We start from the raw sequence: 24,963 nt of genomic DNA, 5'->3' as shown, positions 1-24,963 counted from the left end.
ACATAAGATTCCAGTTTGTTTCGGGAATCATTTTCAACAAACCAACCCAAATTAGTTTTGTATGAAGGCACTGTATTCACTAACCACTGGTCACTGATCAGCCAAATTGGGGATTTGGGTATTTGTTAACTAATGGAGTTTTATTCCACACATTATTAGATCAAATTTAGTGCAATTGGCGAATGGACATATTCATATGACATTCATATGTCTAGTCAAACCAAGAGTCCAACGTTTATTTCCTTAGCAGTTTCAGCCTGATAACATATTTACAGAATGAAAATAAATTCTGAATATTAAAATAAACAACTTACATTTTCATGTGGTTCTTCATCTAGGGAATATGTGAGAGAACACATTATTATAAAATTGGGATTAGATCTTTCAAATCATATAGATCACTATCTTCATCATATAGTGGTTCTTGGAAGTTTGCCTTTAATTTAGCTTCAGATATGCTTCAGTTTGCATAACCAAGGCTTATCACACTGCAATTTTCTGGTATAAGAGGAATGCTGGAAATCTAATTTTCCAAGAAAAGTACCTCATAAGTTTGATCCTATCAGGCGTCAGTCAAATGGGTGAAACATTTCTGTTTACTCTTTCAAACAGATTTTGATTTTCTTAGATTTTTTAAAATGTACGAGCATCGTTCAACTCATACACACAATACTATACATTATACATCATGCTAACAACAAAAGTTTTATCTAGCTTTATCAGTAATTTTATACGTGGATTTGATAATCATATATATCACTTGCTCTTAAGGCGTCAGTCAAATGGTTGAAATGGTATTACTGACGATTTCTTAACGATCATATTAATTATTAGTTGATCCCATAATGTTATACGAGAAGTAATCAAAGTAAGTATATAGTATGTATGAGTATGTATGGTTACATTAAAAATGGATTAATTCAAAGTTTGCTAGCTAAAGCTGAGCTACTTTACCAATCCGACATCATTGCACGTTTACGGAATTGTAAAAGAAGGAATAAAACTTGTAAAATCAATCAATGACTCTTGCCATAAAGATTTATATTTATTAAAAATTCTTAAGCTAGATTATATCATCTTTTTTTGCTATTATTTTTATTAATCCTCTGGCAAATTGGGTTGATCTGGTAAAAAATCATTACTCATTAGTCTTTTTTTTTTTTCTGTGATTGAGGTGTGAAATTTATCATCTTACATTATTGTAGCAATGACCCACCAAAAAAAGCATGTTCTTCTTTTGTTCTGAATAAAACCCATCAAGAAAGACTTTTGAAAGCTAACCAAGAAAGTGTCTTTTGAAACTCTTTTTCATCTTGAGATAGGTACCCACACGTTAACACATTACGTTTTGTTTTTTATTCTCGTGCCTGATCTTATCTTTGGTTTTGTTCTTGATTTCTCTTTTCAGATTCTTGAATTGCAATGAAGGGAATGAAGGAGAGATTGGCCAAGAAAATCAAACTCATCACCATTGTATCAACCTTGAAGCAAGGCCTAGCTCATCACAGGAACAACGTTGATCGGACAATCCATCATCTAAAAGAGGAAATAGTCGTTGAGTCTGGTCAAAACAGAGGATGTGTTACACCAACACTACCAGAGATTGAAGATGTGGAAGAGCAAGAACAAGAACATGATCTTCAAGAAGAAGAAAGAGGAATTCTCTTGGAGTTTGAAGAGAACTGCCCACCTGGAGGAGAAGATTCGATCGTATTCTACACCACGGGACTACGAGGAGTGAGGAAAACATTTGAAGCCTGTAGAAGAGTAAGATTCTTGTTGGAGAATCACAGGGTGAAGTATAAAGAGAGAGATGTATCGATGGACTCAGAGTTTAGAGACCAGATGTGGAGGTTGCTTGGGGGTAAAGTTACATCTCCGAGACTGTTCGTTAGAGGTAGGTACATTGGAGGAGCAGACGAAGTTGTGGCATTGAACGAGAACGGGAAGCTCAAAAAGCTTCTAGAAGGGATCTCATTAGTTGATTCTCCCTGTGAATGTTGCAAGAACGAAAGGTTTTTGATATGTTCTAGTTGTAATGGAAGCTCTAGATTGATTGTAGAGCACCATGACGAAGAAGAGACTAGTAATGATAGTAAGATGTGGACGAGATGCAGAGAATGTAATGAGAATGGGCTTGTGAAATGTCCTCTTTGTAGTTAATGTTGTTGTAATAACTACTACTATCTGATTTTAACTTTGTTTAATTAATGTCTGAACATTACCATGGTTCAAAACATGTTCTTCTGTATAAGGATTTGCCTAGTCGTTTGTATTTAGTTACTCGAACCATCATCACAAAGTCATTTGAATTTAACAACTTAATTGTTCACAAGGGTCACCAAAACTCTCATCAGGCGTCCATAACTTCTCGGTTGTCAATCTTCAACAAACACAACACAAAAATAAAATCCTGTTAATTTCTAGTTGAATAATTTTATTACCGTAAAATCAAAAAGGTTATATTGTTAGGGTAAAGAATAAGAGAATTATATTGTACTAATGGGCTTTCGAATTTTGTTTAAATTCCATTCTATTGGGCCTTGGGATGTGTACCAATGGGCTTTTGAATTTCATTTAAATTCCAATCGGTTAGTTTCGGTCGAACCGGGATTTGGTCGTCTAAAAAATCACAAACCGCAATGGTTTAAGCAAGCAAACGCTGAATGGACATGTCTCGATCGCACCCAAAGTCATCAGAATCTGTCTACTCTTCCATTATCGTGGTCTTATCGCGACTCTCTCTCTCTCTCTCTCTGTCTCTCTCTCTCTCGCGGCAGTAACTGAAGAAACAGTTTCTCTCTCTCTCTCTTGTCTAAACTCCGAAAGCGTATTCTAAGGTTCGTCCTCCTCTTTGTACACTCTGTTTCTCTCTCTCTCGGATCGGTTTGTTTTTGGTTAATAGGAACTGATAGCTATTAAAAGTCGACGACTTTTTGTTTCTTCGTGTTATAAACTGAATCTAATACATTTTGTTATGTGAACCCTGTAGTAGTAGTATCACATGACTTCCTTTGATGGACCAAAGTTCAAGATGACCGATGGCACATACGTTCAGACAAAATCCATCGATGTCGGATCAACAACAGACATCTCCCCTTACCTCTCTCTCATAAGAGAAGACTCCATCACCAACTCAAACAGAGCAGTAATCTTCGACGTTAACTGGGAAACAGAGACCAAACCCTCAAAGTGGAGTCTCTCCTCCGTGAAGCTGAGCACTCGCAACCTCTGCCTCTTCCTCAAACTCCCCAACCCTCCTTTTCACGACAACCTCAACGATCTCTACCGTTTCTTCGCTTCCAAGTTTGTAACTTTCGTTGGAGTCCAGATCGAGGAGGACTTGAACCTGCTCAGAGAGAACCACGGTGTTGTAATAAGAAACGTGATTGAGGTCGGGAAGCTAGCTGCGAAGGCTCGTGGGACTCTGCTGCTCGAGTATCTTGGGACTAGAGAGTTGGCTCACAGAGTGTTGTGGTCTGATTTGAGTAGGCTTGATTCGATAGAGTCCAAATGGGAGGAGAGAGGCGCTGAGGAGCGTCTTGAAGCTGCAGCTATTGAAGGTTGGCTTATCTTCAATGTTTGGGATCAGTTATACGAGTGAGTGAGGTTCTGCTACTTTTGTTTTGTGTCTTTTGTGATCTTGTGACTGCATCTAGTGTCTGTTTGGTATGAATGCAAACACATGGAGAAAAAGATTATCAATGTTATAATGTTATCTTGTAAAGTGGGTATATGATTTTATTGGTGGCCTACTATATATAACCTGACAATAGAGGTTATCAATATACAATATAAAAATGTAAGTTATTTTTCTGAATGAGTGTCACATTTATACAACAAACAAAATTAACACTTTCACATTTTTTGAATTTTCTAAAGTTTTGAGAGTAGAAGAATGTCAAGTCTTCTTCATCTGGTTGCTAACCATAATTGCACAAAACATAAGGACCCCAAAAATGTTCTGGTGCACCTGTATATCATCATCATCCTATTTATGACTATTTTTGTCCTCTGCATCTGTATTAAAGAATAGATTTATAGAAATGTAGAGCCAAGAAGATGTGATTAAATAGGCAGAAGAGAACTTCCCACCTATCTTCACTGACACCGAAACTTGTCCGTTTCCATAAACTCTTAATCTTTGTCAGCCTCTCTTATGGTTAATCTTGACATTAATCTTTCTCATCACGCAACCCTTTATTGGTGAAACTTCAACTATTCCTGGAAATGAAACAGATTCTGAATTTTCTATAGATAGTTTTCCATCTTGTCGGTCACGTTTTGTCCTCGGAATCTAATATATAACTTCACTAGAAGGCTGTAAATTTGGAAGTGTGAGATTATGCAGAAGAAACGAGAGATCTCTGAGTACAGAGAGAAGTTGGACAAGACCCTGTCTTCTCCTGAGCTCACCGATCATGAGACTCTCAAATCTCTTCTCAGAAACCAGCTTTACTCTTCTCAAGGTATGTCCATTTTGTGCTTTTATTGTTTATGAATCCACTCTGAGGTTTTGTGTCATGTTTGGTGTGATTAATGTGTAGAGTGTAATGAAAATATATTGGATAAAAGAGCAGCTGATGTATCAAAGCTACTTAGCATGCTTAGGAGTGTTTCAATGACGGATGCATCACCATCATCACATGGTGATTGGAAAGTATGTCTGACTTCAAACACACTCCCTCTCTTTTTGGACCAGTGATCTTGGATTGTAACTAGTTGAGCAAACAGTGTTTCAAAAAAAAAAAAAAAAAAAAAAAAAAAAAAAAAAAAAAAACTAGTTGAGCAAAGAAGTGTTTCTCTTACAGATAAAACAAGATCTTGAAGATTGCCGTGTCATGTACCGCGAAGGGCTTGAAGGAAGTCCTTTTCACACTTTGCTCGTTGAAGGTTACATGGATTCCCCTATCGAAGACTGTAAGTGTTTTTTCATTAGTATCTTTAAAAAATGATTCTGCATCTGATGTTTTATTGGACTTGTGATGATGCAGGTTTGTGTGTTTCTTGGGAAACAGCCCTCTACAAGAGTTGGTTAGTGAAAGTCTCTTAAGACTATGGATTGTCAAGAAGAGGGATCTCATGTCTTGTTTTTATGTTACTAGGTGGCCACAGTTTGCGTTTCCACCATTTAAGATTTTACAAGGCACATGCTTGCATAAGGTCCAGACCGGTGAACAAATATGTCTAGTGAGGTTTGGTCCAGTTGAACTGTTTCTTTTGTAATTTGTTTAATCTTATGAAGCTAATATGAAAAATTTGTGGGAAGAAAGGATGAAGGTTCCATGGCCATTGTCAGAAAGAGAGCTTATAGTGCACTACTTCTTGTTTGAATATTTTAAAGATGGCTTAGTTGTCGTCCTTCTGAACTCGGTAAAGCAAACAAACCATTCTTGTTGTGTTGTTTTCAGTGTTACTTGGTATGAACATTTTAGTAAGTTTTTGTTTGCAACGTTTTAGATATCTGATTTAGATAGCATTGGAGTTTCCAGTAAGGAGAAAGTTATACCTGAAGCAACGAGTGCAGTGAGGGTTGATCTCGTAGGTGGATTTGCTTTACAGAAGGTTACTTCACAGAGGAGTTTCGTCAGGTATAGTTGTTACTACTTGTATTTAGTTATGAAGCTCTTAAAAAATCTATATAAAATTTTGTAGGGTGATAGGGGAACTTGATATAAAGCTGGACTTGGTCCCTCCGTCTCTTATGAATTTTATCGCTAGGCAGATCGTCGGCAAAGGTTTCAAACTGTATAAAAAGGTCAAGAAAACATGAGTTTTGGTTTAGCTGTCTCAGTGTTTCGGTGCAGTTTTCTTACTTTTGAATGTAAAACAGGCAGCTGGTTCGGTGGCGAAACTTGATGAAGATTTCAGCAGAGCTTTAGCTGATCCTTTGTACATTAACATACGTCAAGCTATGTATTCAACTAATAAAGCAACTGAGGAAGAACAAGAGTTGGAGACGGAGAATAAACACGAAAATGATGAAGATGAAACTGTCCATTGCAGACGAGCGATTTTGGAGATTGAGGAGGAAAAAGAAGAATATTTTGAGGAAAGTGTTTCTTTTGAGGAGAGGAATGTAAATGGCAATATCAGAAGACAGTTTAGCATTAGTACAGAGGTGGAACAAGCTTTAGGAACTCTAGATAGAGCAATAAACATGGTTAGGAATATAACACCGGTCAAAGAAGATGTGGAGTTCCCGCCAAATAAAACATAGGATCAGACAAAGAAAGTAAGTTTGTCAGAGATAATTTGAAAATGTTCCTCAAAGATCACACAGAGTCAAGATTTTTCAACATCAAGAGGGGAGCTATTTTAGTCAAGAAGACAAGAGAGAGCAGGAGACAGGAGATGATCACTTAAACAAAGGTAAGAAACAGAACTAGGGCCAGCCCTGAGATTTTGGAGGTTTTAGGCGATTTTTGTAAAGATTTCGTTGAAAAAAAATATTAAAAAAATTTGGGAGCCATTTTAAAAAATTTGGGAGTTTATGTATATGTAATTTTTTTCAAAAAATATGGGACTGCGAATGTTTCATCGGGCTTTACCCTGGATCGGCCCTGATTAAAACTTAGGAGAAAACGTAAGATAGCTTCTTTGCTTTCAGGTCTTGGCTCTGAAGGAAGCTCAGGTTCCTATGCATGCTTATAGTTTTGTGGATTCTTTTTGTAAACTTGTTGCAAATTCATAATCAAAGCTACTCTAATTAGAGCTGGTCCAAGCCAAATAACACTCTTTAACCGGAATACATTTAATACTAACCGGAAAACCAACTTTTTACAGTTTAGTTTTAATGAAGTTTATTCGTGACAAAAAAAAAAAAGACCTAACCGGTTTGGTTCGGGTGCTTAAAATAGTATACGACGATCTCTCTTACTTGTGTTTCCAACAGAGAGAGAGACAAATCAAATGAACAAAACAAAGAAGCTGGTGGCTTCAATCTCCACCCTTCTAACAAGACGAAGAATCTCTCATCCTTCTTCTTCTAGTCTCCGATGCAATCCACTCGCAACGATTGCGAGTAATTCACAAACCGACTTGAATCCGGTTAAACCCTTGGCGGTTTCCATCAGGAGACTCCAATTTTCCGGGAGAGCTTTCTCCTCTGAATCTTCCGACAAGAGAAGCTCCTCCGTGTGCTGCTGGAACTGCGGCTTCTCGTCTGAAAAAGCTGCGTTTTTGTTCTGTGACTCGTGCCGAAGCATTCAACCTGTTGATGATTCCGTCGACTACTTTCAAATCTTTGGCCTGTAAGTATAATATCTCTACACGCTTCGTTGATTAGAAAAGGCTGTTTCAGACAGAAAGATTAGAACTTTATAGTTAGATTCACTAATCAGGAGTGAAAGATGACATCTTTCAGATGGGTTTGGGTTTAGTAACTTGTCTTCATAGGGAGAAGAAGTATGAGTTAGAAAGTCTTAAACTTTTTGATCAAAAACAAAAAAAAAGAAAGTCTTAAACTTTATAGTTAGATTCACGTGAAAGATTTTGAACTTTGGATTTGATAACTTGTCGTCTTTATAGGGAGAAGAAGTATGAGTTAGAAGGTGGAAGCCTTGAAGGGAAGTACAAAGACTGGCAGAAGAAGCTGCATCCTGATTTAGTTCATAACAAATCTCAGGTGTCTGTTTTGTTTTACTACTACATTGATGCATTATCATTACTTTTTGTTATCATGTTTCTTACAGCAATTGCCCCTGAATTGTTGTTAACAGAAAGAAAGAGATTACGCAGCTGATCAGTCTGCAAAGGTGACTGAAGCATGCAGGACATTAACCAAGCGGCTCTCAAGAGCAATGTATAAGGTCCCCACTTTTTTACCTGTTTGTGGCTTCTATTTGGTTAAGGATTCTTGAAAGCTGAGAGTTCTGAAACTATACAATGATGTGAAGAAGTATAGATGGGTCTTATTGAGTCTGATTGATATTTGGTTTCGTTTTGTAGATGAAGCTGAATGGCAAAAATATTAATGAAGAAGAAACAGTAACTGATCCAACGTTGTTAATGGAGGTAAATTGATCTACTCATAAAATAATATTAGCTCTCAATGATGATTTTTTTTGTTTGTTTGTGCAAATACACTTTATGTATTACAAATTTACAAATAAACATATTCTTCTAGTTTTATTAACTGAAAAATTATGTCAGATGATGGAACTCAGAGAGGCCATAGCAGAAGCAGATGATTCAAAAGAGTTAAACCAAATCCAATCCCAGGTACCCTTTGAACATCCTGATTCATCTGCCTTTCTTCAGACGCTCTTGGTCACTTTTCTGAAACTGGGCACTGATTGAATCAATGTGGTTTTGTTGTTATTTTCAAGGTACAAGAGAACCTGAAGCAATGGTCTGATTCTTTTGCCGACAACTTTGAAAGCCAGAGGTTTGATGAAGCTGTAAAATGTATTCGGAGAATGACTTATTACGAGAAAGCTTGTGAAGAGATTGTGAAGAAGCTATGAGGAAAGCAGCCCTCTCTTGAACCATTCTTTTGTTCGTTTTCTTAAAGGCCTCAGTCACATTTGAAGGGAAACACATCATGATAACTAAAGTACCTTTGCTTCATGATTTGATTTACTTATAATATTTAACTGAAGACGTTGTAATAAAGAACATGGACAGATACGTTATTAGGAAAAATATTTTATTTGGTCCGTTGCATGAGGTATTTCACTAAAATGAGGTCATGTAGATATACCTTTCGCTGTGCTAGTTAAGTAGACTTCTGTATACAGGAAGCATCATCGACCACATGGGAAAAAAAGACGAGAGATTTCTCACTACAGCTAAGTTTGTATTTGTCTTACAGACAACCAACAACTCAGCCATGCAGCCAACCCGTTTCCCATGACCATGTGATTAACTTAGAGACATCTAATCATGGTGATGATGATTATTCTCTTACCAAGTGCAAATATACCTTTCTCATAGTAAAAGCCAACGAGTCCAAAAAGCAACAAATTCTTAAGATAAAAGAAAAGGTTTATGTTCTCTCTCTTTTGTTACCCCTTTTTATTAATTGTACTTTCATTCTCATACACCACCAAATTAATTAAGAAATGATTGTATATCTAATTACAGTATTCATACTCCAACACCAATTATAAAAACTCCCCCCCCCCCAAAAAAAAAAATATATTTAAGAAAAAAAAAAAAACTCAAAAACCATCTCTCTCATTTCATGAGAAAACTGGTTTCTGAAGCGTTGTTGTCTATACACCCAAGGCCAAATCTTCAATCAGCTGCATTAAGAGAAAGTCATGTTACCATTGCTAAATCGCTTGAACATATCAATGAACAAGAAACAAAGATTGTACAACCCTTACCTTTTTGAATGTGTGTACATAAGTTCTTTACCGGCATTTGGTGAAATAAGAAGCGTCCTTGCCAATAGCACCAAGCATTCTACAAGCTACTTCCAAAAGTTTTCCTGTTTGTTTCAATAAAAACAATAACACCTTTAATAAGTCAAAGTCCATCAAGATCACACACACTCTAATCTCTCCATGATTGTCCCCTTGCATTACAATAATTTTATATGTACTTTACAAAAAGCTATCAAATAATTTAAGTAACAAACCGTCTTGAAGGTAAGAAACGTGACAAGATGCTTATATCCAGCTTAGCCAAGGGCTATGACCAAACACACACACATGACACAACAACAACAACAAAAAAGCCTAACCCTTCTTTGATTCTTGCTTGGGTTTAGTATCATCCAATATTCTTCAAATCTTCACTTCCCTAACTCTAATATTGTTTCTTGCTAAGAGCCTAAGACATTTACTACATAACTACCATTCTCAAGGCCTAATTGCTTATCAGTAATCCACCTAAACCAAATTGGATTTAACCAAAGTTCAATCAAACAACTATAGACTACCGCAGTTGAATGAACCAAACATCAAATCAGTTTGCCAAAACTATGGGTGCTTAATCATCTAAACTTGCCAATACTAAAGGCAGATTATAAGATCAAAGATTCAATCAATGCAGCAAACACAGAGAAACAAACGTACCTCTTCTCGGTTGAACAACTTTCTTAACCGGTTTCTTAACCGATTCGACAACCTCCTCCATTTCAGGGAACAAAACACCATCAATCCCCTGAACCGAAATCCGACCGTCCGTAAAAATGTCCGGATCAAACAAATACGCCGACCTCTCACCGTCCCCAAACTTAACCGAACCATCAGCCTCCTTAGCCGCAACCTTATGAGGAAAACGCAGTGTATCGAACCTCACCTTCCCAAACCTCCTCACAGAGTTATACATACTCTCCTCCGTCTGGTACTCAGGGATGATATGGTAATACACGATCTGCTCCGGAGCTCCAGGCTCGCTCAGCTGATCCGTCGTCAGCTTCGCCATGGCCTCGTCGTTGGGAGCAAGAACCGTCAGCACATAGCCTTCCGACACCAACCGACCCATCTCCGTCGCGAGCGACGTCAGGTTCACGAGAATGTCCGCCATCTCGTTGTAGCCGCCGTAATGCAGCAGCGTGTGGATGAAGTCTTTGACCTGAGCTTCGCCGTCGAAGTGGTGGCGCTTACCTCCCGGTCCCGGCGCCGGCGCCGGAGCTAGCGACGGACCGGGAGCCATGGCGGATTTGATCGGGAGAGCCGGCGGGGATCCGGCCGGTGCCGGAGCGGGTTTCTTCTTGAGACGGTTGGTTCTCGGGTCGACCTCCGGAGCTCCTTCCGGTAAGACGGCGGAGATTGATCGAAGGCTGCGGCGGCGGTTGAAATCCTCTTGCACGGAGCGGGGGATGAGGAGCCGTTCGATGCCGTGGATCAACCCGTCGGGTCGGGTCAAGTCATCGGGTCGGATTATTGCGGCGGAGTCCACCATCTTTTTGCCGTCTCCTTTGATCAAATGGAGATGATCGTTCGCTAACGTAATGTGTTTGACCCGACCCGGGTCCTCGGAGGGCCATTGGTCCGACCCGACCCGGGTGGGGATAATGTGGAACATGAGGAGTGTTTGGAGAGATTTGAGATTGCCCGGCTCGAGCAAGAAGCGTTTGAACTCGGGGTCGAGGTCACGCTCCAGAACTTCGTTGCGAGGGGCGAAGATAGTGATATTGTGGCGACCGACGGCGTCTTCGAGTGTCTGAAGGAGGAGAGCCTTCTCGACTAGCTCCGAGAGCTCTGTGTAACGAGAGTCGAGGAGAGCTACGAGGACGGAGTTGGAGTTGATCTGACCCGAACCGGATGAGGGATTAAGGTTCTTGGATAATGCAGATGCGGAGGAGGAGAAGAAGAAGGGGAGGAAGAGAATGAGATTAGTGACGGCGGAGCCACCGTAGATACGGCGATCCATGGAAGCGGTGTTAGATCGAATAATCAGAAAGAGTTTATTTTTTCTTTTTCTTTATTTTTTATTCTTCTTGAAGTGTCGGCGATGGCAAGTGGAAGTGTGTGAGAGAGAGAGATGAGTTTGGTTGTGTGTCTGTGTTGTGTACTTGTGTGTAGTTTTGGGTTTTAGACCTTTCGGACCAGGCTGGTGTAGGGACCCACCAATTTTTATAATGTCCGTTGCTGACTTCATCTCCACTCAGCTCAGCTTGGCTTAAAATTTCCTTTCATTTTTTTTTGTTTTTGTAAGCTAAATTCTAGAAACTTAACAGAAACATATGTAATTTGATACAGGGAATGATGTAGTTATGTGATGATACTTAACTTACAGTGAAATTAAAGAGAAGAAAGGCAAGTAGTGTGCGATTTTTTTTTTTTTTTGAACAAATGTGAGAGTAACGCGTGGCTTTAAACGTGTGAGAGTATCAGATGAGTGAATGTAATTTCGAAGCAAAGGGTAAGCCGAGTAACGCGTGGCTCTCTAAAAGTAAGCTGTCGGTTTGGGACGTAAACATCAATCTAAATAGTAAATACACCTCTTGGGTTTGTGAATTATGTGTAATCTCTCCGTCGGAAACTACTGTCACGTGCCCTACGTGAACGTAAAGTCACGTCCAAAAGAAGCATCTACAGCCTTTTTTCTCTGTGACCAGAGTAAAAAAAAAAGAGGTTTTCGATAATCAAGTTGGGCCACCTGAATCCTAATCAAATTAAAAGCCCATTACATATCAACACCGGCCCAATATTCTCAAAGCAAGAAGAAACGATGCCACATGAAACATACGGTTGGCACCTGTCCCATCGTCTCTCCCTTTTAATTATTTTCTTAACGACAAAGCAAGTATGGGCGGATACCAAAGCCATTTATCACGATACATTCTATATCGCTTGAAGATAAGTTTTAAGAAAAGCATCAGTCTCGTCTCTTCTACGGCCTTTCAGAATCTAAAGAGATCATAGATGGGTCTTCTCTCCAACAGGTTCCATCTTCTTTTATACTTTAATTCTTCTTGTTACTTTGCGATCATCTCATTTTTGTGTATCGTTTGCGTTTGAACAGAATCGATCGATCAAGTTTGAAACCTGGGGATCATATCTACTCGTGGAGGACTGCTTACATCTATGCCCATCACGGTACTCTTCTCCTCTTCGATTTATTTAATTTATCTTTTCATTCGTTGTTTTGATGTAATTATAGCTTTAGTGTTAAAATCGATTTGAGAAAAAATTAGGGTTAGACGATGATTTAGGGTTAATATTGAGCCTCTCCTTGCTTGATTCACAAGCTAAGTATTTTGTAAGTGGTCTGAATGATATGCTTTGGTACACAAGATAATGTAATAATATGTTTTTGGTCAGGTATCTATGTTGGAGATGATAGAGTCGTCCATTTCACTAGAAGAGGCCAAGAAGTCGGAACCGGGACCGTTCTCGATCTCATACTAGTAAGCTCAGGCCCATCACGAGCCCACACGCACTGTCCAACGTGCGTTCCACCCAACGAAGGCCACGGCGTCGTTTCCTCGTGCCTTAACTGTTTTCTAGCCGGTGGCGTCCTGTACCGCTTCGAGTACTCCGTCAACGCCGCTCACTTCCTCGCCAAAGCCCGTGGAGGAACCTGCACGCTCGCGGTCTCCGACCCTAACGAGATAACTGTCCACCGAGCCAACCACCTCCTCCGGAACGGGTTTGGATGCTACGACGTTTTCAAGAACAACTGCGAGGACTTTGCGATATATTGCAAGACCGGGTTGCTTGTTCTCGAAGGAAGAAGGACGATGGGACAGAGCGGTCAGGCTGTTTCGATCATCGGTGGGCCGATCGCTGCGGTTTTGTCCACTCCGATGAGGCTTGTGACGACGAATATATATGGGATGGCGGCGACTGCGGTTAGTGTGTACTGTGCGAGTAGGTACGCTACTGATATTGGTATGAGAGCTGACGTGGCGAAAGTGGAAGTGGAGGATCTCACGAGAAGGCTCTCTGTAGGGCTGTTCCAAGTGGTTGAGCCTCCAGTGGCAGCCGTAGCTTTGCCAAACACAAGTTGATAGATAAAGCTTAAGAGCTTCATCTACTTCTTGAATGTTTCAGTGATTGTATCTTGTGTTGTTTCCAGTTACATTTCGTATCTAAAACATTCTAATAAGCACACTCTGCTTGTATACTTAAACGTTTCTCTACACTATATGAAAAATTGATATTTTTGTGTCATATACTATTACCGGTTTTGTAGAAATTATATTATCAAAATATAAACCCCTGGTGCAATCCGGTTTGTTTGGGATTAATTTGATTGCGGTTTAAATTGGATTCTCAAGGCAAAGCCACGGGAACAAGCTTTGATATACATTTGGAAGGAAAGAAGTGAATTAAAAAAGGTTACCAAAATATAAAAAATTCCTTAAACGAAAAGATGTACAATTTCTTTGTTCATAAATGAAAAATGTACATTTTTATGAAGCTTTTTTCTATATGATTTCATCATATTCTATTTTTTACGTTTATTAAGTTCCTTTTTTTTGTTGTCAATACCAATGTATAAAACCCTACCATGAGTCCATCACCAATAGTATACGTACTTTAATAGCATCCTCAACTTCCCTCTTCCACCAACCACCGTCATCACCACCGGAACTCCAACATGCCCGTAAAAGAATGTGGCTCTCACGCCAGCAACTCACCCCGCCTCCTAAACTTCCTCCGTCGCAATATCATCTGCTTAGTAATATTCATCATCGTGACCATCATCGGAATTGTCCTAGCTTGGGTAATTCTTCACTCACCAAAGCCGCGCTTCATCCTCCAAGACGCAACCGTCTTCTACTTCAACGTCTCCGGGGACCCACCGGACCTTCTCACCTCCAGTATCCAAACCACTCTCATCTCTCGCAACCTTAACGGCAAGACAGGAATCAACTACGACCGTCTCGACGTCTACGCTTCTTACCAGAGCCAGCAGATCACTCTCCCGACGTCGATACCGGCGGCTTATCAAGGATACGAAGAAGTCAACGTCTGGTCTCCTTTCATCGGTGGAAAATACGTCCCCATCGCTCGGGCCAACGCTTTGTCTCTTGTTCAAGAACAGTCAAGTGGTGCAGTCAAGGTGTTGGTTCATGTCGTCGGGAAGATTAGTTGGAAGGTCGGTCCTATTACGAGGACATCTGATCTCTTCGTTAGGTGTCCGGCGTTAATCAGTTTCGGGAATAGCGCCGCCGGAGTTATCGTAGGAGGTAGAGGCGTTAAGTATACGCTCGTTACCGTCTGCAGTGTTAGTGTCTGAAAAGCGACCAACTGACTTAACGGTGTCGGATATGTGATCATGTCACGGATTTTAATACTACGTGTTATACTATAATGATTTTGTAGCAGTTTAGTTTTACCATGAATTTACATTCGGTTGCTAATGTAGTATTATTTATATTATTAAATCTGATTGACCTTTCTTGTTTAAAAATATGTAACATATGAAAGCAAGTCTTCACCTAATCTTCGTCTACAAGTCTTTGCTAAATTTGTATATTTTCTTCTGAATTTTGTGACAGTTTGTTTTGTCACATATAATAACTGGCATGTTTTTTTTTTCTCGACCTTTTATGTTTGTATGAGCTAATTGAATTCTTCATTCATTTTATAACTATTGCTCCAAAGTCTTAATTTTGTCCAGTTTCGAAAACACTAGCTTGGCTATCTTACTCTTAGCAATCGCTTTTAATTAAGGAAGTTTCTTGGAAGGTTATATTACATTGTAAAGATTGCTCTCTTTACAATTCCCAAACCAACTACTGCACGAAAGGATCATTAAAGCATCTCCGATGTAAAACTCCATTTTTTCCTCTAAAATAGAATAAAAGTGAAAATGGGGTAAAATTGCTCCAACCCTACTCTATTTCCCACTCCATAATAGAGTGATGAACAAAAAAAAAATAGATTACTCCATTTATGGAGTAAATTTCATTATGGAGTGAGATATGAAGTTGGGTTGGAGTATTATTTACTCCATATTCACTTTTACTCCATTTTAGAGAAAAAAATAGAGTTGAGATGGAGATGTCCTTACATTCCCACTTGTATACATTTCCATTTTCACTACATAAATATTCACGTATATACGGAAAAGACCAATGCCCCGTTAATCAAATTATCCTAGATTTAATAGAAGTATTTAACTAATTATTATAATCTTAATTTACTAATTATTTTTGAACAAAAAATTTACATAGCTAAACTAAAGAGGGTAAATAAACAGAAAAAAATCTAAGTAAAAATTAAGAAACAATATTCTTGAATGTTTACTAAACTGTTATCATAAAGATGTAAGAATTAAGAACTGTGCCGTAACTCGGAAGTAACCTCTAATTAATCAACTCGCCTTAGAATATAAAAAACGCGTGTCACCTTTGACTTTGAAAAACAAAACCGCGTCCGTTTAATCGGTTTATCTAATACACGCTATCTCTAGTATATATACACCTTCTTTCTTAAATCTTTACAATCAATAACAATTCCATTTTTATTTTCTCAAAACATTACACACAAACAGAAACTTTCTTTAGAACTATTCCATCAAACCCATGGGCGACAGGCAACCGCACTTAAACGGTGCGTATTACGGGCCATCCATTCCTCCGCCGACAAAAACCTCTCACAGCCACGGCAGACGCGGCGGTGGATGCTGCTGTTTAGGTGACTGTCTCGGCTGTTGCGGCTGCTGCATCTTAAGCGTCATCTTCAACATCCTCATAACCCTAGTCATCGTCATTGGCATAGCCGCTCTGATCATCTGGCTAATTTTCCGACCAAACGCCATCAAGTTCCACGTCACCGACGCCAAACTCACTCAGTTCACACTCGGCACGGACAACAACCTTCGATACAATCTCGACCTTAACTTCACGATCCGAAACCCTAACCGACGTATCGGTGTTTACTATGATCAGATCGAGGTCAGAGGCTACTACGGTGATCAGCGTTTTGGAGCAAGTAACATCTCGCCGTTCTACCAGGGACACAAGAACACGACGGTGGTTGGAACTAATATAGTTGGACAGAGCTTGGTGGTGCTTAACGGCGGAGATAGGGGGGATTTTGAGGAGGATGTGAAGTCAGGGATCTACAGGATCGATGCGAAGCTGAGGCTTAAGATTAGGTTTAAGTTTGGGTTGATCAAGTCGTGGAAGTTCAAGCCGAAGATCAGGTGTGATCTCAAGGTTCCTCTTAGTACTTCTAACGCAACCAGCGGGTTTCAGTTCCAGCGGACCAAGTGTGACGTTGACTTTTGATGCTAGTCAAAGTCAATACTATATTGTCATATGAATTTATAGACACTTGTTTATTTATTTATTTTAGATTATTTTCTTTATTATTTTCATACATGATGGACTTTGTGTGATATCATTGGAGAGGCATTTCTTGTGTGATAATCTTTTATTGTATGGTTCCATGTAAATTAAATAAAAAATTTGAATTTTTTGTTTTACGATATTTATTCAGAATCAAATTTTGAGATATTCCAAGTAAACATATACGTAGACAGCATAAAATAGTTGTATGCTAAAGATGTGTTGAATCAGCTTTTTAAGCACTTAAATTATACAAATCAATATTAAAGCCATCTAAATCCAGACCTGATTGGCTGATTACATATGTTTTTATATTTTTTTGGTCAAATACTCTGCTTCCTGGCCTTGTTCTAAACTGTTTAGTATTTACGCATAGAAACATCGATTTGTTTATTAATTTTCAAGAGAATTTGATAGCAGAAATGAGGACAAAGTAAACAAAGATTTTCAAACGAATGTTCCTTCGGCAAAAACAAACAAACTCAGCTCTCCGCACACAAGAAAGGATAAAAATGCCTCTGCCTTTTCACCAAACATTTGTTGGTTTGTTCTATGAAAACGCCTCTAAATAGCTGAAAATATACTTAACATCAAAACAGCTGTTGTTAGAATTTTCAGGAGTACGAGGCTAGAAGCGAAAATAGGATGAACCACAATAAACATCGTATTGAGGCGGCGAGTGGACTGGGTCAGGATCTTTGCTATTATATTTCTTTTTCTTTTATATCGGCCTAGTATTCCTTACTAATTGACTAACTTCTGAGACCAGGTGGCCTAAACCACTTGCCCAACGATACATTCATCATGTTTTATATCAAGCACCATTGGTAATACATGCCTTCATTTAGGTGTGAGTCAAACAATAGGACTTTATCATGGTAATAAATATTTATGTTATATAAACATATCATTTCTTATTTTCAAAGAAGAAACATATCATTTCTTTATTGGATGAGTTAATTACGTCAGAAGCTTACTTTAATAACGGAAATAAAAATATTTTAGATTTACATTGGGTATATATTATATCAATTACTAATCAAGTATTAGGAAAATAATGATTACGTTGGTTGGTTGGATATCCGAATTATACATTTCATCTAATCTTCACACCCACTTCTATAATATATCTTTGTCTGTATGTAAAGTACTTTACATAAAAAGAATTTTGCAATTATGAGCTAAATACACACTTGGATGGTATCATTCATACACGGTGAATGACTCACATCCAATCAATAATTATTCAGAAAATACAAAGAAAGTAAACGTTTCTCTATTATAAGCCAAAGATAATGACAAATGTCTACATTATAGACATCAATGATTACATTAGACCTCATATTTACACACAAACCCACTCAGCCACAAACACAAGAGAAGACTATGGAGATACCGTCAACATCTCCGGCGACTCCACTCCGCCGTAGAAACTCCATTTCCACGACGACACCTGCGATCACCACCTTAGAAACTCCATCTCCGTCGTTCCATTTCGAGCTCATCTCGCTGAAACCACCCTCTTACACATCCCTCAGAGATATCATCTCATCTCCGAGTAACTCCTCCGTCAACTTACCGTCTATTAACGGTAGCAGCTCTCCTGTTTTATCCACCGTGGGAGATATCTCGATACGCAACCCACTCGTTAAGCAAGCCGCTTGGTCTTATCTCCAGCCAACGGCGTTGACTTCATCGGATGACTCGCCTGGGTGTTCTCAGTTCCTCCGCCGCGTATGGCTCCACTTCTCCGCCGGGATACAGTTCTTGAAACGTATGTTTGACTGGATTGTCCGATCAATCTGTATTCCTCAGATTGTTAAGTAGCTTGCCCTATACGTTTGAACACAAGTGTTTGTATACAATAAAGTGTTACCAGAATCCAAAAATATTATCAAGAAAAGAGTTTTTGATTTCTTGAATTCTTCAAAGTCTATTATTACATAAAGTCTCCAAGACATATCCATGTTCCTATAATGTAAGCTTGACCAACCTGTTGCTTGTAAGACAATGGAAGGAAGAAGAGACTGTTTCAGCTTGTTAGTGTTGAATCAACAAAAGCCCATGAAATTCTCCAGAGCATGTGGGCTGCTAAGTAGAATTAGGCCCAGCCGCCCAATTAGACGCAGGTCTGCTTATTTCAAAAAGCTTTGAAGATATGAAACTGAAATTGATGTTAGGTTGTTGTAGATTTAAATTCAATTCTTGTTCAAAACTTGGAACATATGTTTAACATGGTATGCATGTTTTTTATGAACTCTTAAAAATGTGGGTAATACGAAAAATTAAAGAACTTATATTCACAAGGTTATTACAGTTCATAATTTTAGCTATTTCTCTGCCACGTGCGAATAGTTGCCTCCTTGAATTTATACATTAACTAGTGGTTTGCCCGCGCTACGCGCGGGATGATTGTAAATTGAGTTTGCCTTCGACTGATTTGTGTTAGGCCTGGACATTTTGGGTATCGGTTCGGTTCGGTTCGGGTATTTCAGATTTCGGGTAGTTCGGATAGGAGCTAGAGTATCCATTTAGTACTTGACCTATTTTTGGTTCGGTTCGGTTCGGATAGTAAATGTAGGATCCGGAAAATATCCAGAAAAAGTTCGGTTCTCATTTGGATCCGGTTCGGGTTCGGATAATTCGGATAGTTCGGATAATTTGGATAAAATATCGGTTATTTAGGGTAAAATATCAAATAATTAGAATGATTTAAATAAAAAATTTGGATATTTTGGATTAGTTTGGATATTTCGGATAAAACTATCTGGATAGTTTCGAATAGTTCGGATACTTTATATTTTTAACTATTTTTAGATACTTTTAATAGAATTTTAAATTAAAATATATATTTAGTTATGTTATATGTATATATAATTATATTTTTATATATTCGGGTACCCATTCGGTTCTCGGTTCGGTTTCGGTTCGGTTCGGTTATTTCGGATATAAAAATATAGAAACCGTTCGGATATTTGAAGGTATTGGTCCAGTTCCGGTTTGGTTCTTCGGTTCCGGTTATTTTGTCCAGGCCTAGTTTGTGTTTTGAAAAATTTTAATTGATGTTTTGTTATTTTGGAATTGGGTGGTTTTTTGTTTCTGAGATTGTCTTGTCCTTTGGTGTTTGTGTGATTGGTATATTTTTATGAATTGTGAGTGCTTCATATTTGATATAATCTACTACAAAAGCAGACCGACTTCTGATGGATCTATAATATTTTAGACACTTAAATATATAACTGCTGGTGGATTGTGTTCCGGAATACATGGTTGGCTTAAAGGGTAAATATTTCGAAATATTCTTATATTAGTAGTGCAAAGAACTCAACCAACATACGTAACAGTAGTGCCAAAGCATTATTTGATTTAAAAAAACGACAGCAACATGGTAAAATAAGGTTTCCATATTCACCTATTCCGTACGGGACTTCTTAGCAGCAGGCTCAATTGTCTTGAGCTTTGGATTCTACGATATGAAGTCATCAACTTCAGGGAGGTTCCCCAGTGTGCAGTCTGTAACTCACGGTGTCTCCTTCGCATTGTTGTTGCCTAGCTTAGCAGAAGCTGAGGCAAGTGAGATGGCTTCAGGCATATTGTCTTTGGGCCCATCTTCTCTTCCCTGCTAAAGGTATTTGCAAACGTTTAATTAGTCAGCGAATTAGTATATATTCCAATTAGAAAAATATACATCAACACCAAAATCAAGACGCTAAGGTCTGATGCTTTGATGTAAAATTAAAAAGAAAACAATTTCAGCTGAAAATGTAAGTATTCATGATAATTTCAGTGATTAAATGGGAACTTGTTATCCTGCTGCTCAGCAAAACCTCCACCCTGAATATGGGAAATAATGTTTTTTCAAAAAAATTACCACCGGAAAAGATGAAATTTCTTTTTTTGGTAAACATGTTAAGTAGGAAAAGGTGAAATTTGTTAACTTATAGGAGGATTAGTTGAAAATGAACCATGTGTTGCCCAACTTCAGAAGTGTGAACGTTGTCAGCTTGATCATCTCGGAAAAAGCCGCGAAGATAGCTTCCTCGGTTTCATCTAAAATGGTCAACTCCACACGGCACCTGACAAACATTACCATGAGACATGGCACAGAAAAATAGAGTTAAAATTCACTGTCTAGGCTGGTGTAGAGAATGGTAACTGTTTGTTAAGCCATATGTTCGTTTCACAGTTTGTTTAGCCAAACGTTAGTTACCTGAGAGAAGCAACAACATTTGGGTTTGTGCAAACAGTGCGTGTGAATGAAGATTCACCCTGCAGAAGCTTCTTAGAGCAACCAATGTAACACCAGCCTTTGTCAGTTTGAATTCCCATAACTTTGCCAATACAAAGGAAGTCGATTGCCTAGATCACACATCACAACAACATAATTAGAGTAGTATGACACGTGAAATTGTGTTGTGGTGACATATTCATTCAGCTCTGAGACGGTGAGGGTTTCAATTTTCTTCCCATGACGTAACTTTGTTGGCTTTGTTGGTGCTGCTGAGCCGTCAGTAGCCAATCTAATGTGTTTCATAGCTTTTAGTAAGATCACTATGAGTACTGGGAATAATTATACACAGTAGAATAATCAAATTAATTGTTGGAGATAATTTACATCTCATAATAACACTGTTTTGCAGCTGTTTCTGAGTCTAAGTAGATATGAGTCTCAGATGTTGCGTTTGCAAATAACCGCCCTGAAAAAAAAGGCGTAAATGAAGATGATGGGGGCTCAACTATATATCCATTATACCAACCTATGCACGCCTATTGGTTCCTTGAGCAGTAGATAAAGTCTGAAATAAGAAAATCTAACCTCCAACCATTTTAGGATTGACGTATGTAGCTACAACAACCTTGGTTCGGTATCAAAACCTGTAAACTATTATGAAATTTGTAGGCTAAGCCGTCAAATAAACTTAGGCAGATAGAGACATCCCTGCAAAATACAAAGTGGGTGAGTGGTAACTCGGTGCGCCTATTCTTGTTTCATAGGAGTTAAAATCACCCTTCCATCTGAACTGTTGCCATAACACACTGGTTGCCTTGCAAGTCGTCATTAAAAGAGCTTCTGATGCTGTCAAGTCTCCAATAATGTTTATGAAAATTCAAGTTGATTACATTCAGATATTGGAAAACTATAGTCTATTTAGGTAAAAAAAAAACCTGGAGGTTGAGAAGCCTAAACATTTCATCAGGTATAGGATAGCGAGGGAGAGTCAGAGATTTTGAAGACATACAATAACCTCTTTGTCTCTATGCTTCAGCCGGGAGTTTTTTTTTCCAGATGCTTGAGGACCCTATATCTCCACAGCACGTCTCTATTAATAAGAAGAACAACTAGGTGATTTTCCCGTGCTCATGCACGGACATAAATATTTATAAAATAAATATAATATAATAATTAATTGATATTTATTTTTAATTTCAAATTAATTTATAATTTGTATGTATAGTTTATATTAATTATATCATATTACTTTAATTAAATATTTATCTAATTGGTTTTGTTGTTTTTACAGTCAATTTAGTTGTCATTTGGACATATTGGATTCTGTTTATTTATTTGAATTCAACTATTATAGAGATTTTTTGTAAATATATTAATTTTTGATTAATTTTCTTATTTACATTTTAGGTTGGTTGTTGTCTTAAATACATAGGTATATTTTATTAAGATTATATATAATTTAAGATATATTGTGATTAGAATAAAATAAAAAATAAACTAAAATGTCTTATTCCAAATTACATAAATTAATATAATGATAATATTCTAAAGTCTCATGCATATATATATAAATTTTACAAAAGATCTAAATTGTAACAGTGAGTTAGTATTTTATTTATCATTTGTTAATAGATTTTATGTCATCATATAATTTAAATTTATAAAATAAATAAATTATAATTATATAAACAAAATAAATAAATTATTATTATATAAACAAAATAAATAAATTATACATTCTTATTGTAGTTACATCTATAATTTTATATATAAGTTGGGTTAGTTGCTAATAAATTATACATTCTTATTTTAGTTACATCTATTATTTTGGATATAAGTTGGATTAGTTGCTAATATGTTCATTTGTTAATATGTTTATTGCTAAAATGTATTTTCAGTTTTTTCAATATCTCTTAAAATATGCAGTAAATATGTGATTGTATTTTATAAATTATATTATATAAGTAAAATAAAATTTATTTATTTTCCCATAATTGTAAGATATTATAGTAAACTAAATATATGAAAAAACATAAATAAACATTTTAATAATAATAATAAAAATTTATTTTTTGTTAATTAAACCTATATACGTTTATGTTACCTAATTATTTTGTGTAATCATCTAAGAAAATATATAGATATAAAAAAAAATTCAATTACTTTGAAAATATATTTTTGTATTGTGTAAAATTATGTTTTAAAAGAAAAATATTTCTTTTTCTAATACCAAGATCATTTGTGTGAACTTTGTTTTTTTTGAAATCGCATTATATACAAATATATATTTCATCTAAGAAGATGTAGATAAAAAAAAGTATTTTATTACTTCAAAAGTATATTTTTGTTACTTAAAGATATTTTTAAATGGAATATTACTATTTTGTGAACTTTCCTTTTTTATGAAATCATATTATATATACATATATTTTTTCGTTTTTAAATTATTTTTAAGACTTTAAAAATTTTTCCTTTTTATTTATATTGTTTTTGGAAAATTTTAAAAAGTAAAGAATTAAATGTACTTTTTTATTTCATTAGGGATATCGTAGTAATCAACCACCGTAAGAGTTAACGTGAACGCGACACCTAGGAAAGTGACTTCTCAAATAATATTATAGTGATCATAAGCAACCCAAAGCTGAGACAGTAATATCTATATTTTAACAAAAGACACATCTAGGAGAAACCTCAAGCTGAAAGGAGTGAACAAACCTCTTTTCATGCCAATGGTGTACATCATCTGTTCCTTAGCTCTCCATCTTTCAAACCGTAAGTATTAGGCTCTTACTTGCCAAATCACCTAAGAAAAAGTGAATGAATAAATTTTATGCTCGTCCATACTTGCTCTAGATCATTAAGTAAAAACATAGATATTTAGTCAAAGAAGGAACTGATGTTAAGAAAGCTTTAAGTCAAGGTGAAGAAGTCATTTCAAGAGATGCAAACATGATGGCAGCAATAAGAGAAGGTAAGAGATCGAGTCACCTAAGGATTGTTTCTTGTAGTAAATGAAACTGATTCTCAATGGCTGAATCGGATTGTTTTTGCACGAGTAGAGGTTTGACTTCATGTTTGCGGTCGTCTTTTTATGATGAAGAATTCTAGTGAAGTCCAAATCTGCAACTGTTTCAGACTTTCAGTGACGAAGCTATTATCTACAATCTATTGAACAACTCAAAAACACATAATTTCTCAAGCCAAACAAAAAAAAGGATCATGAGCAAATAGAGATCATACGCAAGAGGGAGGTTGCAACGGGGATTCAGTGATCGTCGGCGAGAATATTATAGATGTTATACTGAAGGGAGGCTCTTTCCAAGGGAGATATCTGCCGAAATACATCTTTCCATGGAATATGAGTGCCCAAAAGATAAACTTGTAGGTCTTGATCCACTGAATGTGTTCATCAGAGAAGACAAAATCTGACTTTGTTAAGAAATATACACAAAGAGAGTTCAAATAACATATTCTTTTTCTATAACCAGAATATAGAATTCTAAAGATTATTTCATCCTTTCATTTAAATCAAATGAATCAGATGAGAAAATTTACCCGAAAATCTCCACGAAGTACAGACTTGGCATCTCAAAGGGGAGACTTGACGGTAGCAAGAGAGGGTCTGGAAAGATTGTCTTTCTCAAGTTCGTAGCTTATTAATTAAAGACGACGATGAGATCGATAATTAAAGAGAACTAAAGACGCATAGCAGTTCAATATTGAATGAATGCCATAACTGTATACGTTTCTCAGAAGCATCAATGAGGATGAGAAGCTGGACCGCGAGCGTTTCACACAGAGAAGACGGTCGGTCAAAAATCATCAACATCTGTGGCTCTGCGTTGGAGCCCATTCCATTAAATAATTACAAACACTTAGCCCACTAAACAATTGCGAAAGGAAATTCAAATGGTTTAAAAGAAAAGGACACGTGTCCAATTTTAAAACACCCTCTGCTGAGGTGGCTCAAGGAAGAGAGTTTCTGAGCAACTTTATTAATATAGATATTCATGGTATTTGTTTTTAT

At 37.2% G+C, this 24,963-nt stretch overlaps 9 protein-coding genes and 1 long non-coding RNA gene across 15 annotated transcripts; 8 read left to right on the top strand and 2 right to left on the bottom strand.

Annotated features, from left to right (window-relative positions):
• Nucleotides 1–1,325: 1,325 nt before the first annotated feature.
• Nucleotides 1,326–2,275, top strand: LOC106442965 (uncharacterized protein At5g39865-like). The gene has a single exon (XM_048768663.1). It carries the CDS (start codon nucleotides 1,423–1,425, stop codon nucleotides 2,161–2,163), a length of 741 nt encoding a protein of 246 aa, XP_048624620.1. The 5' UTR covers nucleotides 1,326–1,422; the 3' UTR covers nucleotides 2,164–2,275.
• Nucleotides 2,276–2,658: 383 nt separating this feature from the next.
• On the top strand, nucleotides 2,659–3,727 carry BNAA03G55380D (protein RISC-INTERACTING CLEARING 3'-5' EXORIBONUCLEASE 2). 2 transcript variants are annotated; one of them, XM_013868327.3, is made up of 2 exons: nucleotides 2,659–2,840; nucleotides 2,993–3,727. In XM_013868327.3, exon 2 carries the CDS (start codon nucleotides 3,005–3,007, stop codon nucleotides 3,602–3,604), a length of 600 nt encoding a protein of 199 aa, XP_013723781.2. In that variant the 5' UTR covers nucleotides 2,659–2,840; nucleotides 2,993–3,004; the 3' UTR covers nucleotides 3,605–3,727. The 2 variants fall into 2 exon arrangements, with proteins under 2 accessions (XP_013723781.2, XP_013723789.2); XM_013868335.3 differs by having other exon boundaries at nucleotides 2,723–2,840; nucleotides 2,996–3,727.
• Nucleotides 3,728–3,957: 230 nt separating this feature from the next.
• BNAA03G55370D lies at nucleotides 3,958–6,712 on the top strand. Of its 2 annotated transcripts, XR_007328756.1 has the most exons (10): nucleotides 3,958–4,469; nucleotides 4,548–4,660; nucleotides 4,812–4,920; nucleotides 4,995–5,034; nucleotides 5,106–5,195; nucleotides 5,274–5,373; nucleotides 5,461–5,591; nucleotides 5,656–5,758; nucleotides 5,834–6,372; nucleotides 6,611–6,712. XR_007328756.1 is itself a non-coding variant. In XM_013868312.3 (9 exons), the coding sequence occupies exons 1-9, from the start codon at nucleotides 4,346–4,348 to the stop codon at nucleotides 6,218–6,220; spliced, it is 1,197 nt and encodes a 398-aa protein (XP_013723766.1). In that variant the 5' UTR covers nucleotides 3,958–4,345; the 3' UTR covers nucleotides 6,221–6,550. The 2 variants fall into 2 exon arrangements, 1 of the variants encoding a protein (XP_013723766.1); XM_013868312.3 differs by lacking the exon at nucleotides 6,611–6,712 and having other exon boundaries at nucleotides 5,834–6,550.
• Nucleotides 6,713–6,870: 158 nt separating this feature from the next.
• On the top strand, nucleotides 6,871–8,660 carry LOC106427597 (iron-sulfur cluster co-chaperone protein HscB homolog). Its single transcript, XM_013868317.3, has 6 exons — nucleotides 6,871–7,253; nucleotides 7,531–7,627; nucleotides 7,722–7,811; nucleotides 7,951–8,016; nucleotides 8,155–8,223; nucleotides 8,331–8,660. Exons 1-6 carry the CDS (start codon nucleotides 6,913–6,915, stop codon nucleotides 8,466–8,468), a joined length of 801 nt encoding a protein of 266 aa, XP_013723771.1. The 5' UTR covers nucleotides 6,871–6,912; the 3' UTR covers nucleotides 8,469–8,660.
• Nucleotides 8,661–8,951: 291 nt separating this feature from the next.
• Nucleotides 8,952–11,602, bottom strand: LOC106427622 (fasciclin-like arabinogalactan protein 17). Its single transcript, XM_048768654.1, has 3 exons — nucleotides 10,026–11,602; nucleotides 9,333–9,436; nucleotides 8,952–9,248 (listed from the first exon to the last, which is right to left on the bottom strand). The coding sequence occupies exons 1-2, from the start codon at nucleotides 11,326–11,328 to the stop codon at nucleotides 9,360–9,362; spliced, it is 1,380 nt and encodes a 459-aa protein (XP_048624611.1). The 5' UTR covers nucleotides 11,329–11,602; the 3' UTR covers nucleotides 8,952–9,248; nucleotides 9,333–9,359.
• Nucleotides 11,603–12,147: 545 nt separating this feature from the next.
• Nucleotides 12,148–13,574, top strand: BNAA03G55340D (protein LEAD-SENSITIVE 1). Its single transcript, XM_013868355.3, has 3 exons — nucleotides 12,148–12,343; nucleotides 12,424–12,497; nucleotides 12,723–13,574. The coding sequence occupies exons 1-3, from the start codon at nucleotides 12,324–12,326 to the stop codon at nucleotides 13,409–13,411; spliced, it is 783 nt and encodes a 260-aa protein (XP_013723809.1). The 5' UTR covers nucleotides 12,148–12,323; the 3' UTR covers nucleotides 13,412–13,574.
• A 212-nt stretch (nucleotides 13,575–13,786) lies between these two features.
• Nucleotides 13,787–15,645, top strand: BNAA03G55330D (NDR1/HIN1-like protein 1). Its single transcript, XM_013884588.3, has one exon. It carries the CDS (start codon nucleotides 14,005–14,007, stop codon nucleotides 14,644–14,646), a length of 642 nt encoding a protein of 213 aa, XP_013740042.1. The 5' UTR covers nucleotides 13,787–14,004; the 3' UTR covers nucleotides 14,647–15,645.
• Nucleotides 15,646–15,851: 206 nt separating this feature from the next.
• LOC106427637 (NDR1/HIN1-like protein 3) lies at nucleotides 15,852–16,847 on the top strand. The gene has a single exon (XM_013868361.3). It carries the CDS (start codon nucleotides 15,938–15,940, stop codon nucleotides 16,643–16,645), a length of 708 nt encoding a protein of 235 aa, XP_013723815.2. The 5' UTR covers nucleotides 15,852–15,937; the 3' UTR covers nucleotides 16,646–16,847.
• Nucleotides 16,848–17,861: 1,014 nt separating this feature from the next.
• LOC106442968 lies at nucleotides 17,862–18,629 on the top strand. Its single transcript, XM_013884590.3, has one exon. It carries the CDS (start codon nucleotides 18,029–18,031, stop codon nucleotides 18,530–18,532), a length of 504 nt encoding a protein of 167 aa, XP_013740044.2. The 5' UTR covers nucleotides 17,862–18,028; the 3' UTR covers nucleotides 18,533–18,629.
• A 1,351-nt stretch (nucleotides 18,630–19,980) lies between these two features.
• LOC125592932 lies at nucleotides 19,981–24,767 on the bottom strand. 4 transcript variants are annotated; one of them, XR_007328754.1, is made up of 7 exons: nucleotides 24,492–24,767; nucleotides 24,177–24,332; nucleotides 23,925–24,062; nucleotides 23,652–23,739; nucleotides 20,916–22,026; nucleotides 20,644–20,781; nucleotides 19,981–20,324 (listed from the first exon to the last, which is right to left on the bottom strand). It is a non-coding gene; the product is annotated as an uncharacterized LOC125592932 (long non-coding RNA). The 4 variants fall into 4 exon arrangements; XR_007328743.1 differs by having other exon boundaries at nucleotides 19,981–20,327; nucleotides 20,671–20,781; XR_007328751.1 differs by having other exon boundaries at nucleotides 20,671–20,781.
• Nucleotides 24,768–24,963: the final 196 nt, after the last annotated feature.

This window comes from Brassica napus, chromosome A3, assembly GCF_020379485.1.
Source record: "Brassica napus cultivar Da-Ae chromosome A3, Da-Ae, whole genome shotgun sequence".
NCBI lineage: Eukaryota > Viridiplantae > Streptophyta > Magnoliopsida > Brassicales > Brassicaceae > Brassica > Brassica napus.
The sequence above is the reverse complement of the archived record's forward strand: the minus strand, read 5'-3'. Positions and strand labels throughout refer to the sequence as shown.